The sequence below is a fragment of the Triturus cristatus genome, chromosome 1_2 (genome assembly GCF_964204655.1).
Source record: "Triturus cristatus chromosome 1_2, aTriCri1.1, whole genome shotgun sequence".
Classification (NCBI taxonomy): domain Eukaryota; kingdom Metazoa; phylum Chordata; class Amphibia; order Caudata; family Salamandridae; genus Triturus; species Triturus cristatus.
This window is the reverse complement of record NC_140580.1, coordinates 879,481,424-879,497,796: the sequence shown is the minus strand read 5'-3', so window position 1 is coordinate 879,497,796 and position 16,373 is coordinate 879,481,424. Positions and strand designations below refer to the sequence as shown.

General features: G+C 43.1%; 1 protein-coding gene across 2 annotated transcripts in view; it reads left to right on the top strand.

Moving 5' to 3' along the window:
* PRKCZ (protein kinase C zeta) overlaps nucleotides 1–16,373 on the top strand; it is an 820,696-nt gene that overhangs the window by 768,403 nt on the left and 35,920 nt on the right. For both annotated transcript variants that reach the window (XM_085609332.1, XM_085609338.1), the window contains one exon: nucleotides 15,034–15,149. In XM_085609332.1, coding sequence (XP_085465458.1) covers nucleotides 15,034–15,149 — 116 coding nt within the window. The remainder of the gene's footprint in view (nucleotides 1–15,033; nucleotides 15,150–16,373) is intronic.

Sequence of the window (16,373 nt, the reverse complement as noted above, 5' to 3'; positions counted from 1 at the left end):
TATAACGCAGTTTGAGTTTGTCCCAATCCCAGCTCATTCACTCTCCCACTTTTCTAGGAAACGTTTTTCTCTTGCAAGAGCACCAACAGTGCCCCTCCTAAACAGTTGGTCAGCTACCTCCTGGACGGTAGACCTACAAGGCAGCTTCTCCTGGTAGTCTGGAGAATTCCATGTGTTTCTGGCCCCGAAATTGGCAGGGGGAATTTGGCAGAACAATACCCCAACTCTAAAGCACAAAAGAATATCTTGGTTGACACGGGTGTGGTACATCGAACTCTGGTAAAAACATGTTATCCAACTGGTGGCAGTTTCTGTCCCATTTTTGTAGTAAGGTTGCTGACAGTTTATTTATTCCATGGGTCCTGCTCTGGAATCATTTCTCGACAGTTTCTGCCTTTTGCTTATTTGTCCCAGACAATACCAGCCAAAGTCTGTCTTAAGGTGTCAGCAGGATGGTGGGGTGCGGCTTAGAGTCTCTTCTCAAGGGAAACCACAAACAAGGGCACAAAAGAGGGAAATGCTGCACCATTGAACTATCTGCTAATCTGTGCTAGCTCTTGCAGGGAACAGTGGAGTAGCAAGAAGCAGGGGAGTTTCCCCTCTGCCTTCAAATGATCCTCGGTCACCTGTCCTTCACACCCGAAAGTCTGGTCTTCTTCAAAGGACTTCTGGAATATCCTAGAAGAGCCCTGCAGTTCACATTGCTATCGGAGGATCTCTCCAACCTCCATCTTAGGTACCAGGTGGATTTCAGGAAATCAAAATGGATTCCCCTGTAGCCACAGTCACATGAACAGACATGCTTTACGAACAACCTCTACACTCAGAAACCGTTTATACCCGAGGCATGCATCTACCACATTCATCAAATAAAGAACCTAGTTGCAGTGGACCGGCAGACCAATTAAAAACATATAGGAGATACCAATAGGTGACTCTCCCTGGTAATGGGTAAAAGCCTTGCCCTGCCACTGGAAACTGTTGCTGCCACCACTGTCAGTCCTCTGCAGCCCATGAACTGACACTAGTCACGCTTGTCAAAGAGCGTGACTAGTACTAGCACATGCTGTGCCACTCCAGAACACAGAGCCTAGCTCTAGGTCGCGTTCCATGTCACAGGAAGTGCTTTGTGTGTGCATGTGCTTGTCGTATGTGATTTTGTGAAAAAGTAAAAAAAACTATCAAACCAACGGATTAATCAAAATCTCTACTTTGGAGTTTATTTATACTTCATGCTATCTGAGTAGAGTTGCCATAGCTGCACCAGTATAAGACAATTACTTAGAGAAATTGCAATATAAATCACTCTTGAAACGTAATCAGTCCATCCCATCTGTTTTTTGCCACCAATGTCTCCAAGGCTGCTTTTCCTCTCTGTTGGTCTATAGAAAAGTGTGAATATTGATTGTAGAGCCTCCTTCAGACATTCATGAGATTGTTTATTTGTCATTGCTACAGAACCCTGTTCTTTACTCACAGAACGTGCATTTGTTTTTGGCAAGCAGTGAGGGAACGGAGGCTAAGGATGAAGAAGCACTTGAGAATAGGCAACTTAATTAGTTACTTGGTGTTTGTTTCGCACCACATGCCATCTTTGCCAAGCTTCTCCTATTTGCTCAGTCAAAATATCTTGCAGCATAGCAATGTTTTGGTTTAAAGATTTACAGGACAATATACTGGTCGAACAATAAATGTTAAAGAAGTATTGTCAAACTTATGATGAGCATTTGGGGATAAAAAGGTAACTTTTCATGTATTTATTGTCCCACTGTTCAGTTCCTTTAGTTTGTGGCTGCCCATCTTATTTAGGTCGTGTAGCGCCAGGCGAAACCTGTTGGCTAGCTCAACTGAATTAGGGAAAAATTATACATCATCAAAAATGTTTGATCTCTCAAGAGTCTGCTCTTCCATAATTAGCTAATTTGTGCCTTTGCATCCTGATTTCGCCTCATCAGGGATGGAGATGCAGGAATGTTAATTTTGTGGAGGCAAACACACCCTGTCTGGAAGACATTGGCAGGGCCAAATCAGAGGTGGTCTGCTTTTGAAAGAGTAAACGAAAACTGGATTGAGGCACTCTATCAACATAACTACTCATCCTCCTCATTATAAAGTCTCCATCAAAGGTGTGCAGGCTTCAAAACTCTGAGATTTTACCAGTCACCAAGAAATAAACCGTGTCAATATAACTGTCCAATGCCCAAAATAAACCAGGCCAAACAGAAAAGAGGAAACCCTGTGCCGAGATACAGCTGAACAACAGATTACACGGACACACATTTTGCTTTGGAAATTACCATGATACATCTTAAATTGGGAATTAATCTGTATCATACCTGTGTTAAGTGTTGTCTATGGAGTTTTCTGACTTAAGTGTGCCGCATGGCATGTGTACATCACCTGCTGGCACGGACATGTAATGAAGTCATTTTCACATCTAGAGTAATGTGATTCTTGGAGTAGTTTAACAGATGTTGTTGGGGAAATTAGTAATATAGACACCCTTAATGTATTTACCCCTTCGTGATGGGTACCTGAGGTGCAAGCCATTTGCTATCGGTTGGAGGACTGTGAAGTGTCTGAGCTAACAATACCTCCAGTGTAGAGTTACTCTTACTGATCTGTAGTTGTTTGAACACCATTCCCTTGAGTGAGATAGTTAATAGTGAGGTGATTGCGGAGGATAGGAGGCGAAGTATTCCAAAAATGATTTTGAACTGGAAATGGCGAGCAAAAAGTGGAAAGTTTTTTTCAACATTCGTGTCAAACTTTTGGTTGTATTTTCTGAATGGCCATACCATTTCACCCTCCTGCATATAACTGAATCAATAAGACTTCACTTATTAATTACTGTCTGAATTAACCCTGAGTGATGAAGACAGGTGATTGATTTTGAATTAATACCAAGGGTAGAAAGTGACCATTACCCCATGACAATTTGCTTGCAGTGCTTTTTTGTCTAGACGTTTACAGCTGTTCCTGTGAATTCCTGAGCACGACAGTGGTTGTTACTTATACCATGTAGGAACACTGCCATGCACATGGTATAAGCATAATAAACTAATTTCTTCCTTGAGGTAACATTTCAGGAGATGCCGGAACTACCTTTGTTTATTCAGTGCCTAATGGACAAATTTGACATCCAATACCTTACATAAATACTTCATTTTTTTATGAATATATATGAAATGTTTATGAAGAGGTTTTCATCTGAAAATAGTCGCATGAAAGTAATCAGTTTGATGAAGATCTAGAGTTCCACATACAGAGGCAAACTTCTCCAGCATCTTACCGCTAATACAGGTTTTCCATTTATTTAAATCCATCCATCTTTTTAACAGTATGGGAACTGAAACCACAACATCTCCCAGGATACTGATTTGGCCCTTTACTTTGCTTCTTTCAATGGGTATGCACTTAATTTGAGTTCATTTAATTCCTTATGCTCTCGTTATTAACCTTGTCAGTTCTTTGTTGGGTGTTTGCATTTGTCTCTATTGCCACTAGTAGTCCCGTCTTGATTTTCTGGCATTGTCTTTCCTTTGTTTTTGCTTCTCAGTAGACCCACTGATGTGCGCTCCATCTGACTTTTTCTATATTGCAATTCCGCTACAATTTCACGGTGATTATCATTCAGCATTTGTGTTTGGGTCCGTTCTCTGCTCCTCCATGCGTTTGAGACATTGTTGTTCCGCGGCCACACATTTGAAGATGCCTCTAGTGGCTTTTTGTTGCTGTAAGCTGATCAATATTTGACTGTAATAATATCTCTTAAATACTATCTGAAAGCCCTTCTTATTGCATATAACATTGTTTGTAAAAAAAATTCCAAAACTTTGAAGCGCACCTGGTGCCATGGCTATAAAGGGACTGGTGAGTAAAATTGCTTGGTTTAACGTTGACATCACAAATATGTTATTTTGTAAGCCAGGAACATTTATTGCGTAAAAAGGTTTGCAAGTTAGTAAGGCTTATATAAAATGTGTTACTAAGGAACCTAACTTCTATAGAGAGACATTAAATGCTTGACTGATACCTACCACCAGTCTCACAGAGCCTTGCCTGTATTGGCTTAGTTCTTTGAAACCTATTCCAGTTAATCACATTGAGAAGTTCAAAGCATATCAATTCGTAACTTTGCTTGAGAACTTTAATACACTGGATTCTTCTCTAGGATGGAATCTATTCTGGTAGCAGGGAACGTTGGATGGCAGTTTTGCTGCTGCTCTGATCGTTTAACATCTGTCTCGCATTACAAATCCTTAACTGGATGAGACATAATCTTCTATTTTCAACAAAACAGATCATCATCACTTATGCCTCACTTTCTATCTGGAGGGCTTCAAATGACCACCTGGTGGTTCCCCCACTTTCTGTATATTGGGTGAAAAATCTTGGCTTTGCCATTGGTATAATCTCTTTCGATACCTAGAAATCCACTTGCCTGGATTATGGCAACTCTATGCATCTTGGCCATGCTGTTAACTTTCTGGCTAGCTATATATGGGAAGAATGTTGTACGGTCTGCTGTGTGACCTACATCAAGACCATATTTCCCATTTCTACCCTTCCATTTGGTACCATTCTCATCAGGCTTTGAAAAATGTCTCTGCATTTGCACTTCAGAAAGGCTTTGAAATCCTGGTTCTATAGATTACAACTATGGCTTTCCTTCACATTTCCTATCTAGGCATATGGATCTGGGGAGTGCTCTTTAGAACTATTTTGTGTTTCTCATACATTATTAACCTGCCAGGCCAGTTCATTGCTAGGTTTTCAGTGTCCTATGTTTGGATTAGCGGTCTGGGTAGAGTGTCATCAGCCTTTTAATGCCAGGTCTCATTTTAGGTATTTGTTCACTTATAAACTCCTAACATAACATTTGTCATCTTCGGAAAAGTTGTACTTGGGGCCTCTTACCCCAAACTCCCCAACTTCAAGAACTCTGCTACAACCTATCCAACTTCTTCCACAGCAAATCGTGAACATCTGCAGCAACTTAATGCCCCAACCAAATCTCAGTGATCTTATCACCAACCAGCCCATCACTAATCAGGACAGCGACCTGATCAGCTAGAAGTACTTCACCAGCGAAGAAACAGCTGAAGTCATGCAGACCCTCCACTCTGGTGCCCCATCATCGTACCTGTGCCCCCACCGCATCTATAATCTCGGCGCATCACCAACCAGCACATCTCTCACCAACATGAACACTTCCATCACCTCCGCCACATTCCCAGATGCCTGGAAACACAGAGCGGTCAACACTGTCCTCAAGAAACCTTTTCCCAACCCCAGCCAACTGGCCAACTTCTGGCCTACATCCCTACCCAGCAAAATACATCAAAAAGGACATCAACAAACAACTCACAAGCTACCTCTCTCTCCACCCCCTAATGGACAACACTCAATCAGGTTTCAGAAAGAATCACAGCACAGAAACCCCACTCGTACCACCCACTGATGAAATCACAACAATTCTTTACAGGTGAAACAGCCACCCTCATTGTGCTCGACCTCTCCGCAACTTTTAACACAGTCTCCCACAACACACTCATTAGAAGACTGGATCTGTTCCTTCCTCACAGGTAGACCTCAAAGAGTCAGACTGCCACCCTTCACATGCTAGGCCAATAAATGTGTATACAGAGTCCCCCAGTGTTCATCCCTCAGCACGACCCTGTTCAATGTCTACATGGTGCTACTCGCCAATATCATCAGGTCTCAAGGTATCACCATCATCTATTACGCCATGGGTACTCGCAAATTTTTTCCGAAGGGCCAAAAAGCTCGGTCTGTGGTGTTGCCGAGCGCCACATTGATGCCTTCAGTGTGGCGGTCAAGAGCTGGGGAGGTGTAAGGCAGGCATAGAGGAAGCAGCACATGTACATCTAGTGGTTATATTGCACCTGGGATCAGTCCTGACTTCCCCAATTGTGTGATCCTAGGCAATTTTTTTTATTTCACTTTGCTTCTATTTTTCTTCATCTTCACATATTACAGGTCCTCGAATTACAGGACTTCATGATGTGCCCTGTACAAATCCTTCTCCTGTGTTTGATTTAATAAACTATAATGTTGTCCATATATAGAATAGCAAACCAGGTCATCCAGAGGGTGCACATAACAACTGACTTGCCTTTTAGTTCACTATTGGCATTGTTGTCAGGGTGGGGAAGGCATGAATGTTTCTAAATTCATGTTTAAAAACTGTAAATTAAAAAAAGGAAACATATATATACTTCTCTATGCACCGATTTACATCTGATGTATTAAGGTGGAATGCTTTTGCATGTTAATGAAAAACACTTTTTTGAACTTTGAAGGGACTTTATCATATTTTTACACGCTTATTGCAAGAATACTTTTAAAATGAAGATGTTCTTAAAGTTAAGTGGGTCTGGAGGATAACTTCGGTGCGTCTCTTTTAAAAAAAATTTTTTACTTCAGTTCGCCTGTAAATAAATGCTTGCCTTTTATTTAATATCCTTGTTTGTGATTTGTAAAGTAAACAGCAGCCTAGTGCTGCTGTTCAACCGGGGGACACATGTAAAGGTCCGGAGGGCCGCATGCGGCCCCCAGGCCATACTTTGTCACTGTTCTATGCAGACGGCACCAAACTCATTCTCTCATTAACGGGCAAGATGCCAACCACCAGAACCAACTTCACAACCTTGGTAGCGGAATAGATGAGAACCAACTGATTGAAAGTGACCTCCGACAAGATCGAAGTTAGTATTGTGAAACAATAACTCCCTGTGGGACTCCACCTGGTGGCCATCGGATCCAGACCAACACCGATCAACCCGCCACCAACCACACCAGAAATCTGGGGATCATACTGGACGACAAGTTGAACATGACGGCCCAAGTCAGCGCAGTGAGCTCCGTTTGCTTCCACATCCTCGAGTGCTATAAAACATCTTCCAGGGGGCGTCCAGAGAACACCAGACGAACAGTCACGGTAGCTCATCACAAGAAGACTTGACTATTACTTCTTTAGATTTCATGAATCTAAGGAGCTTAGATAGGTGGTTGTGCTTTCTCCTACCTTGCTCCTAAAATCTCTTTGGTCCTTAGAACCATATGTGACCATTTTAGATATCGAAGGGTCCTCAAAACATATTTTTATCCTCACACTAAGGTAATGGTATGAAACTAGTGATAGTAGATTTGAGCTTATGAGGTGTGAAATCAGAGTTGACAGTGGGATCCCAATATATACTGTAAAATGAGTAATGTAGGCCAATTTAAAAACATGCGAACTGTTATACAACTGACACGTGTCTAGTTATGCACTTAAACTTACCATGACCTGAGTGCAAACTGCTCGGACACTTAACCAGCATTCTATGTAATAAATATGGAATTAACATATGCAAAAAAGTGACCATCTGTTTACACATTAGTTCCCCCACCCCATTTTTTTTATTTTTTTTACATCTAGATGTTGTACGTGTTAATCTGAGGCAAAATCACTCCCGATGAATTGTCAGGGTGTTTTTTTTTTTTTTGGTCCACAGTTAGCACCTAGGTCTAAATAACTACATAAATGTATTTGTGTTATAGATGGGACCAGATTTTTTTTCATCCCAACCATCTCCATACAAAAATGTCATCTTATCGCTGATAGACAATAGGTTTTTATGAACATAAAGAGAGGTGCCCTCAAAGTATGTGCAAATCTGGGGTTTTCTGATCGAAGCAACAACCTCATCAGTCCAAAAGAACTGCTGATGTTTTCGTTTTGCCTATTGAGGAGAAAATGTACCTAGGTTTTCTGTTGTTGTTTGTTTGTGCTCTGCATGAAAGGGCTTCCGTGATGAGTAATAGAGCGTAGGATGCAAGAGCAGTTCTTGGGTAAGGCAGTTCAGCAAGTAGACCGATGGAGACTTGCATAGAAGGCTACTGGGCTAGAGACAACAATAGCACCCAGAAATTATACTCGTTTCATACAAATCCATTCCGTTGAAAGGCATTTAATGCAAGACTTCTCATTCCTACAGTGAATTAGCACGGTGCTCGAAACACCAATGCTGCCTGATCACATAACCCCAGTGCAGCTCACTCTCCGGGACAGCCTATGGTCGAGCTGACATGCCTTTTACAAAGTGATCATTCGAGGTACTCTAGATCTTTTCGCTCACATACAAGTCATCTCAGGTGGACACCACCAACGCCGAGAGCTCTGACAGTCTCCTACCTGAAGCTCCGTCATTCAGGAAGATAAAAACTGAAACAATCCTTTGCAGAGAGCGCACTAAAATGCTGGAACAAACATAATTTGAAATCTTTAACAAGCATTCGAAAACCAGTAGATCTCGTCTATGCAATAGCTATTGGCTGTGTCAATGTGTTTTAGCCCTGTTTTTCACCAGCGTGGTTGCTGTTTAGTATGGCGAAAAGTTGGTGACATAAAGGAGAGTGGCGTGGAGTGTCGTAGAGGGGAATGACGAAGAGTGAAGTAAAGTGTTGTAGAGTGGAGTGGCATAGAGTGGAATCGTGTAGAGTGGCATACAGTTGAATGACGTAGAGTGGGGTGGACTGGTGTAGAGTGCATTGGCATATAGTGTTGCAGAGTATAGTGGCATAGAGGGCAGCGGCAAAAGATTCAGCAGTGTACAAGCTGCGTCGTAGAATGCAGTGGCGTAGATTAGAGTGTTGCTTAGTAGAGTGTAGTGGTGTAGAATGCAGAATACAGTAGAGTGGCATAGAATGCAGTGGCCTTGTGTGGTGCTGAGTAGAGTGGCCTAAAGTGGTGCAGAGTCGAGTACAGTGTCATAGAGAGTGCATTACGTAGAGTGGAGTGCTGCAGAGTGCAGTTGCGTAGAGTAGAGTGACGTAGAGTGCAGTGTTGAAGAGTAGAGTGCAGTGTTTTAGAGTGGCTTAGAGTGCAGTGGCAAAGTAGAGCAGTGTTGCAGAGAGTGGCGTTGAATACAGTGATGTAGAGAACAGTACAGTGGTGTAGAGAAGAGTGCAGTGGTGCAGAGTGGATTCTAGTGCCGTAAAGTGCTTTGGCGTAGAGTGGAGTGATACTGATTTGAGGGCATTGGTACAGAATGCAGTAGTGCAGAGTAGAGTGCACTAGCATATAGTGCAGCAGCATAGAATACAGTGGTGTAGATTAGATTGGTGCATAGTAGAGTGGAGTGTTGCAGAGAGGAGTAGTGTTGAGTGGCAGAGGGTGCAGTGGTGTAGAGTGGTGCGGAGTGGAATGGCATAGAGTGGATTGATGCAGAGTGCTGTGGCATAGAGCGCAGTGATGTAGAGTGGTGTAGATTGCATTGGCATAGAGTGTAGTAGTGCAGAGTAGAGTGCAGTGTGTCGTAGAGTCCAGTGGTTCAGAGTCCAGTAGTCTGAGTGCAGTGGCATAGGGTAGATTGTTTCAGGCTGGAGTGAAGTGGCATGGAGTGGTGCAAGATAGAGTAGAGTAAAGTGGTTGTGCAGAGTAGATTAGAGAAGGGCACTGTTGATTGGAGTAGAGTGCAGGGCATTAGAGTGGTCTAGAGTGGATTGGCGTACAGTGTATTGTCATAGAGTGGAATGCGTTGAGTGGAGTTTCGCAGAGTGGTGTAGAGTGCAGTGGCGTAGAGTTCATTTTCATAGAGTGGAGTAGAGGGGCATAGAGTATAGGGATGCAGAGTAGGTTGCAGTTGCGCTGAGTGCAGTTGAGTGGTGTAAAGTGGAGTAGTGTAGAGTAGAGGGCAGTGGCAGAGAGTATGCGTGGTGTGGCAGCACGCTGCCATTACATACAACATAATTTCAACTGAAATGACTATTCTATCTGCACAAACATACAGTTTTACTAATAAAAGTATACACCGCACAAATGATAATGCGTGGAAATGGCATAACCTAGTGTATTGATTTGTTTTTATCATATTAAGTATTTTCTTCCAACACAATTCAGAATTAACAAAAAATGTGCTCCGTTTATGGATTCTCAATTCTGATATATTCTGAAATATATGCACAGTTCATTTAAATGTTGTGTGCTTGAAAACAAAACTTTCAAGCAAGATTGTCACATTAATCCTCTCTTTGAAGTCAGGAAAAGAAAAGTAAACACTGCTCCATCTGAAAACGGAGCTTGACATTTGACCTCTGTCTTTGAATGCACAGCAAATGTGACAAGATAAGAACAAGTTTTAAAGGCCTGTTTCCAGGTTGGAGCTCTCTGGAATAATACAAAGAGAGGTAGTATGAAAAGGCTTTACTCCTAGTGAGGGACAAACTCCTGCTGGACACCCTAAAACAAAAATAATGCCAGCAAAAAGAAAGTCAGAAAATGTGAGTAACAAACCACAAAGCCGTAAGTAGTAAGCAACAGCCTGAAGGCAATTCCAAGGAAGCTTTCAGAATGTCCCCACAATGTTTTTAGCTAAGCAGACAGCTGCGCTGTCCGGTAGGCTTCGACCTAACAAGATGTATTTAGCAAACCAGACAGTTGTGCTGTCTGGTAGGCTTTTACCTAAAAATGTGTAAAGCATTCCCAGTGAAGCTTTCTGAATGTCCCTAAATGTCTTTAGCAAACCAGGCAACTGGTCTGTCTGGTAGGCTTTGACCTAAAAATGATCCGAGGTTTTTTTGGGTTGTAATGCCAATTCTTCCCTGGACAGATCTTCTTTGTATCGAAGTCAGCACTCTGTACACGGGGGAATTGGTGGTGTGCCTAGACGTTATTCCACCTACTTTTTATTCAGGGACATTGTGTTTTAAGTTCCTTTTACTATAGAGGGTATTGAAGCATGTTTGTGCTTTGCCACTCACTGTATACAGCTCTACTGGACTAACACTCATGCGTAATCCTTCTTAGACTGCTGTCGCACCGTTTGCCTAGTCTGAGTAATAGACAACTGCTAATAGTCACAATGTCTATGGCGATAATCTAGGAGTAACATTTAGGAGGCATTGCGGTTTGCTGAAGGAATTGATCGCTATAAATTTCCCGTCCAACAATTTTAAGCATTGGTTGACAAGTCCTAAAGAGGGACAAGACCAACGGCCACCAAGCAATGCCAGCAGCATGTGGATTGGAGGGCAGTTGGGACCCATCGCAGACCTTACAGCCATGTGCAGGCACACTCGCCCGTGTGCTTAATGTGTCTGCTGGTCACTTCCACTGAACCCAAGACGTCTTTCAAGCAGTAGTTAATCCCCTCAGTCCATGCAGTTGGACTGTCTCTGCCAATCTCATAACCCTATTAAAGTGCGGAAAAAATGTTAGTTTTTTTCTATGAAATGTGAATGAGCGTTTTCAGTCATCTCCCATGAGATGAAGTAACTGAAAAACACTTCTCAAATATACAAATTCTAATAAAAGGGAATATGGCAAATAAAGATCAACAGTGTTGAAACTTCAGAGGTTAAGGTCACGAGTATGCAGCGTGAAGGCAAAGGTAGCAGAGATGACGTCGAGCACGCTTTGAAGCTGAGGATACTGTAAGAAGCGCATGGTCCAAACCTTTCTTTCCACTACCCATTCTAACCCTGAAAACAGAGATTTATCATGAGCGGGAAGCACCGTAAAAACTCGCATGGGTAGAGGAAAAGTAGAGAAAATATTTCCCTTTGTGAAGTTGAAAAAAAAAGGTTAACCTTTGCATAAGCACTTACAAACTTGTGTCGATCTCAAAATAGAAGCCCAGGAGTGGTCCTGGAAAATTGGGTCAATCCCTGCACCTCAGACTTTCTTCTGGAAACCGTTGCAAACCCCCCAAAAGTCCGAAACCTTCGAGAGTAAACTACTGCCTTTTTTTTGTGAATCTGGAACTGTATGCGGGAAGTCCGGGGTCACTCACACTTTATGCTATGGAGGGGCTCATATACCGCCAAATTCTGTGGTGTGCACTCTTTCAGAAGTCACCAAGGGCGCTATGGACCGAACGCCTCGTGAATGTGCTCTTTCAAGGCAGTGCCTTCCATTGAACTTGTTGACTCCGCTTATTCCATCCCTCGCCATGCACCCTTCTATGAAATGATGTGCTTCAAAAACGCGATGCACCTCGGGAAAGCTCGGTGTAACGCCCCAGGAACACGCCTAATGGATCTAATGTCCTCTGTAGTAGTCACCATGGGAACGCGTTAAACCCATCCTCAAATGTAAACAGAACGCAGGCGGAGAAGCTCGAGAGCAGGTGCTCGGAGTACCTGACTCATTCCCCCTATTAAAAGATGTATATTGGTAATTTTAGTAGTTTACGCACACTCTTGTCCCGCTGCACGGCCTTATTTGTATTCCCCACATCTGTCAGGGGCTTTATTTGTCATCGCTGCCTGTGACGTGGAAGGGAATGCAGTTCATCGTGTTTTTTTCGGCTCGTCTGTTTTTGAGAACATGGTGTTCTGTGCCACACGGAGGTGAGGGAGGGAGGGATCGATTAATATCACTTGATTGGCTGTGTGGGGGTTGCCAGCACCAAGGTGGGCGTCATTAGCTGTCCTCAACCTTGACAACACAAGGGAGAGTAAAGAAGCGTCCAGATGCTACCTAAAAATGCGCCGAACCGGCGGTAGGTAATTGAATCGCCCTTATGTGTTGTTTACTATGTATGAATTACCCACGTGCACTTATTATCGTGATGCGGGAAGTACATGAAGCAGGTCGAGTTCTGGGCGAGAGCGCGTTCAGGGTACTTGGTTTTCATTGTGTTATGTTTCTGGGCATTTGTTTAGCACAGTCTTCCCTTTTACTTCGCCTCTTGGCGCTTTATGTATACTTCAGTCAGTTTTTGCCGCTGTTATGCATGGAGGTTTTCCTCAAGGGGATTCATTCCTGAACAACCTCGGTGGTTAGGGTTGTGTGGGGATCTTTAATCTTACATTTGGGCTTGGGCATGTTTTCTGAACTTCTAAACTAACCCGTATGGATGTCCAGTCCAGTCTGGAGTGGGGTTATCTCGCCTTAGTGGTTCTCAGTGGGGGTTCTTTTCATGAAGTCCTCCACTTAACCCCCATCAGCTGCTGTGTGCCTGACTCTTCGTGGCCCTGAATGGACCCCTATGTGGATAAAAGCATGAGCCCATGGATTACGTTCCAGGAGGCTCTGTTGTGATGAGGCCCCAGCTAACCGTTCCTAAAGCTTTGTATTGACTTCTGCATGTTCTGGAAGGTGCTTCCATGATAAAGCCGCTCTCCATCACTTTGTCTCTCGGGTCAGGTGATTCTTTATCCCTGGTCCAGATGTTGCATATCCCCATGCCCCCATCTGGTGAAGGACACCGATATTCCAGGGTATGACTGCTCCCTCCTGGCATCCTTCACTATTTCTCTATCTGGAGTTTAGTCGCAGGAAGATGGGCCACACCAGGAGAGCTAAAGTAGAGAAATCTGTTTCATACTGTGCTACCCTTCTTAGGGAGTCCTTGCTTACAGATGCAGGGGCTGTGAGACCCTCCAGAGTCTTTTACAATAACCCGATTTACTTTTTTTCTGCTGTCTGGATGGTGATATGAATGCTTGTGCTGTTTCAGGGTGCAGATTTCTGCTTTTCTATTGGGATCTATGTGTTACATGTTGCTTTAACAATTTGGATGAATCGACGTTGACAGTGACGCTGCCAGACTGAAAGTAGAATACCTACGCAGTGGCGGCTCCTCGAGGGAGTGCTGCGGGGCGGTGGGCGGGGCAGCGTGGGAATAGTAAACTCCGGCATACAGCTGAACGGAGTTAAGTAAATAAATAAAACAAATTACATTGCGCGCGTTGCAATGCCAAATGGTTCTGAAAACCAACAGTTGAAATTAGTTGCATTAAAGTTCAACCACAGAGCCTTTATATCCCATCTTTTTCTATAAAAATCCAACTTATCCACCAGTTCTAGATAACTAGATGTAAGCTAGTTTCTGCTCCCGTTAAACCCAGTGTGAACTGCAGAGATGCAGCACAAACATAGTGGGAACTGCCATAGTATGCATCAGAAAGAGCGTAGTGGGTGTCTCCTTTCTTGTATGTATGCATTTATGTTGTATTTGTAGAGCATAAACCTAACTTAAGGGCACCAAGGTAAAAGGCCAACCCAGTCAATGAATTATTGGAATGGCTCTGTGTGTGAGTGGACATGTACTGTTTCTGCATAAGATGCACTCTTTAAAAAAAGGTGCGTCTTCAGCTCTTTTTGGAATCGAGGGAGGTTTGAGGCAGTCGTCACATATACGGGGATCTTCATCCAGATCAGTGCATAGATGGAGAAAGCCTGTTGTCTTGCTTTTTTCTTTTTCTGGAGTTCCACTAGAAAAAATATGAAAAGCAAAAGCAGGTTTACTACTGTTAGCCTGGATTAGCAGGAATAATTTATAGTAATGAACCTGGCCTCACCCTCCACACCAAAAATCTAAGCACAGTAAAAGAGGTGTTTAAATGGGCTGTAACTGAAAGTCAGTAGCTGATTGCAGATTCCGAGAGTCGGGCAGATGAACCATTTGATTGAATTTAGGATGGTCTTCTGGACTGCATAAACTTTCCGTCAGACTATTTGCTGCACTAAGACTGGTTCCCGGTTATGATATACTAAATATGGTAACCGTGAGACTGTTGATAGCAAATTTAATCCGATCTCCTCAGTGCTCAAATATTGTGATGGATTATGAGCATAAATCTTCACAATATTGATGAACGCACACACTTAGAGATTCTTAAAAATGTGTTGTATTTCAAATCTTATCACCATTGAACAAACTGTTTTGTGAAGTAAATCTTTGTATCGTCCGATCAGTATACTTATGTCAGATTTTCAAGGATTTTAATGTCTCTTGCTTGCATACTTCTGTATTCCTGTTCGAACAGTTTATTCTGTATAATCTTCATAGATATTTTGGTTAGATCCATATTTATCCACCCATAATCAGTAAGTAGCATTATTCCTTGCTCTTCCAATGTCCAGTGATATAATAATTTCAGTTAATATCAGTTAATTTCAGTTTCACTTTTCATATTCCAGTCATTATATGGAACATAAATAAATCAAGCCCACTGGTTTTCATTGGATTGTCTTTCATGATTTGTGATAACGCAAAATCCTCCTTTCTATTCTAGTTGGAGAAGAAGCAGGTGATAGCACCGTTCCTGCCACAAATCACGGATGACTATGGTTTGGAAAACTTCGATTCGCAGTTCACCAGTGAACCCGTTCAGCTCACTCCAGACGACGAGTATGTTTTTTTCTACATGTCAATTCAGAATCATTGCTACCTAAATCTTTTTTGTAAATATATTTGTTTTTTAGAACGCATATTCAAACAAAACAGACACAAACATGCTGCAATGTCTTTCTCTCACCTCCCCTCCCCCCAGGCCTTTCTTTCCTCCGGTGACAGGGAAAAGATGTCTCTGGATGCCCCAACGACACGGTTTTCCTCCAGAGCCACAGCTCGAGGCAGTACCAATGTCTGAGATTCCATTCCCAGTGTGCTTCACTTGCCTGCTGTCTACTGGAGGCCCATCCTTAAATTGACCGCTTTCTCTCCTTATTTTCCCGCAGTCCATCCTCCCAACACTCTCAAAAATTTCCTCGGGCAGCCCTGGCCTTCAAAGACTCATTTTTCCCCCCACCACAAAATATCCATCTCCTGTTCCCAGCCTTGTATTCACTGCACTTCCTAATTTCCGTGCAATCTCCCTTTTTGCCTAAAGAAATGCCAGATTCTCCAGATAGGAGTGAAGTCGGAGGCTCCCCATGCCCTCATTGGCACCAGTGAAGCTTGCTGTGTAATTGGAGCCCTATGCCACTTCCAGTCGAGTCGTCACTTCCTCCCAGAACCTACAGATCCCAGGACAATCCCACAGTGTGTGTATTAAGGACCCTCTCGGGCCGAAAGCGATTCTCATTAGGCGCTATATCGATCTTATGTTGGAGTTGTCCTAATGTAGTAAATTCTATGGAGGATTTTAAATGTAGTCAGGCGGTATCTTGCTTGTATGGCCACCTCTCTTGGGAACTGTAACGCCAGCTGCCATTTGTCATCCTCCAATCCACCCACATCTATCTGCTATTTTCCCCTTATATATGTTAACTCCCCAATGTGTGTTGTTCATAAGTGTCTCATAGGTAAGGGAGATTACTTTAGTCGTCATATGGCTGTCAAGTAGCCTTGTCTCAAGAGGGGGGATTCTTCCATAGTGTCCCCCTCCGGTGTGATCCTATCCCATATGGCATGCCTCAACTGGTAATATTTGAGAAACTGAGGGTGCCATATAATATTGCTCTCGAAGATAAGTGAATAGCACTATACCATTCGCATCCCATACATCCTGTAGTGTGGATAGGCCAATAAGACCCCATCCTGTTAATCCTGGCAGGGGCAGGACTGAACCTAATTTTGTGCCCGCCAAAGCGGGGTCTCAAGAGTCAACCTCTGTCCCAGCCCATTTCCTTC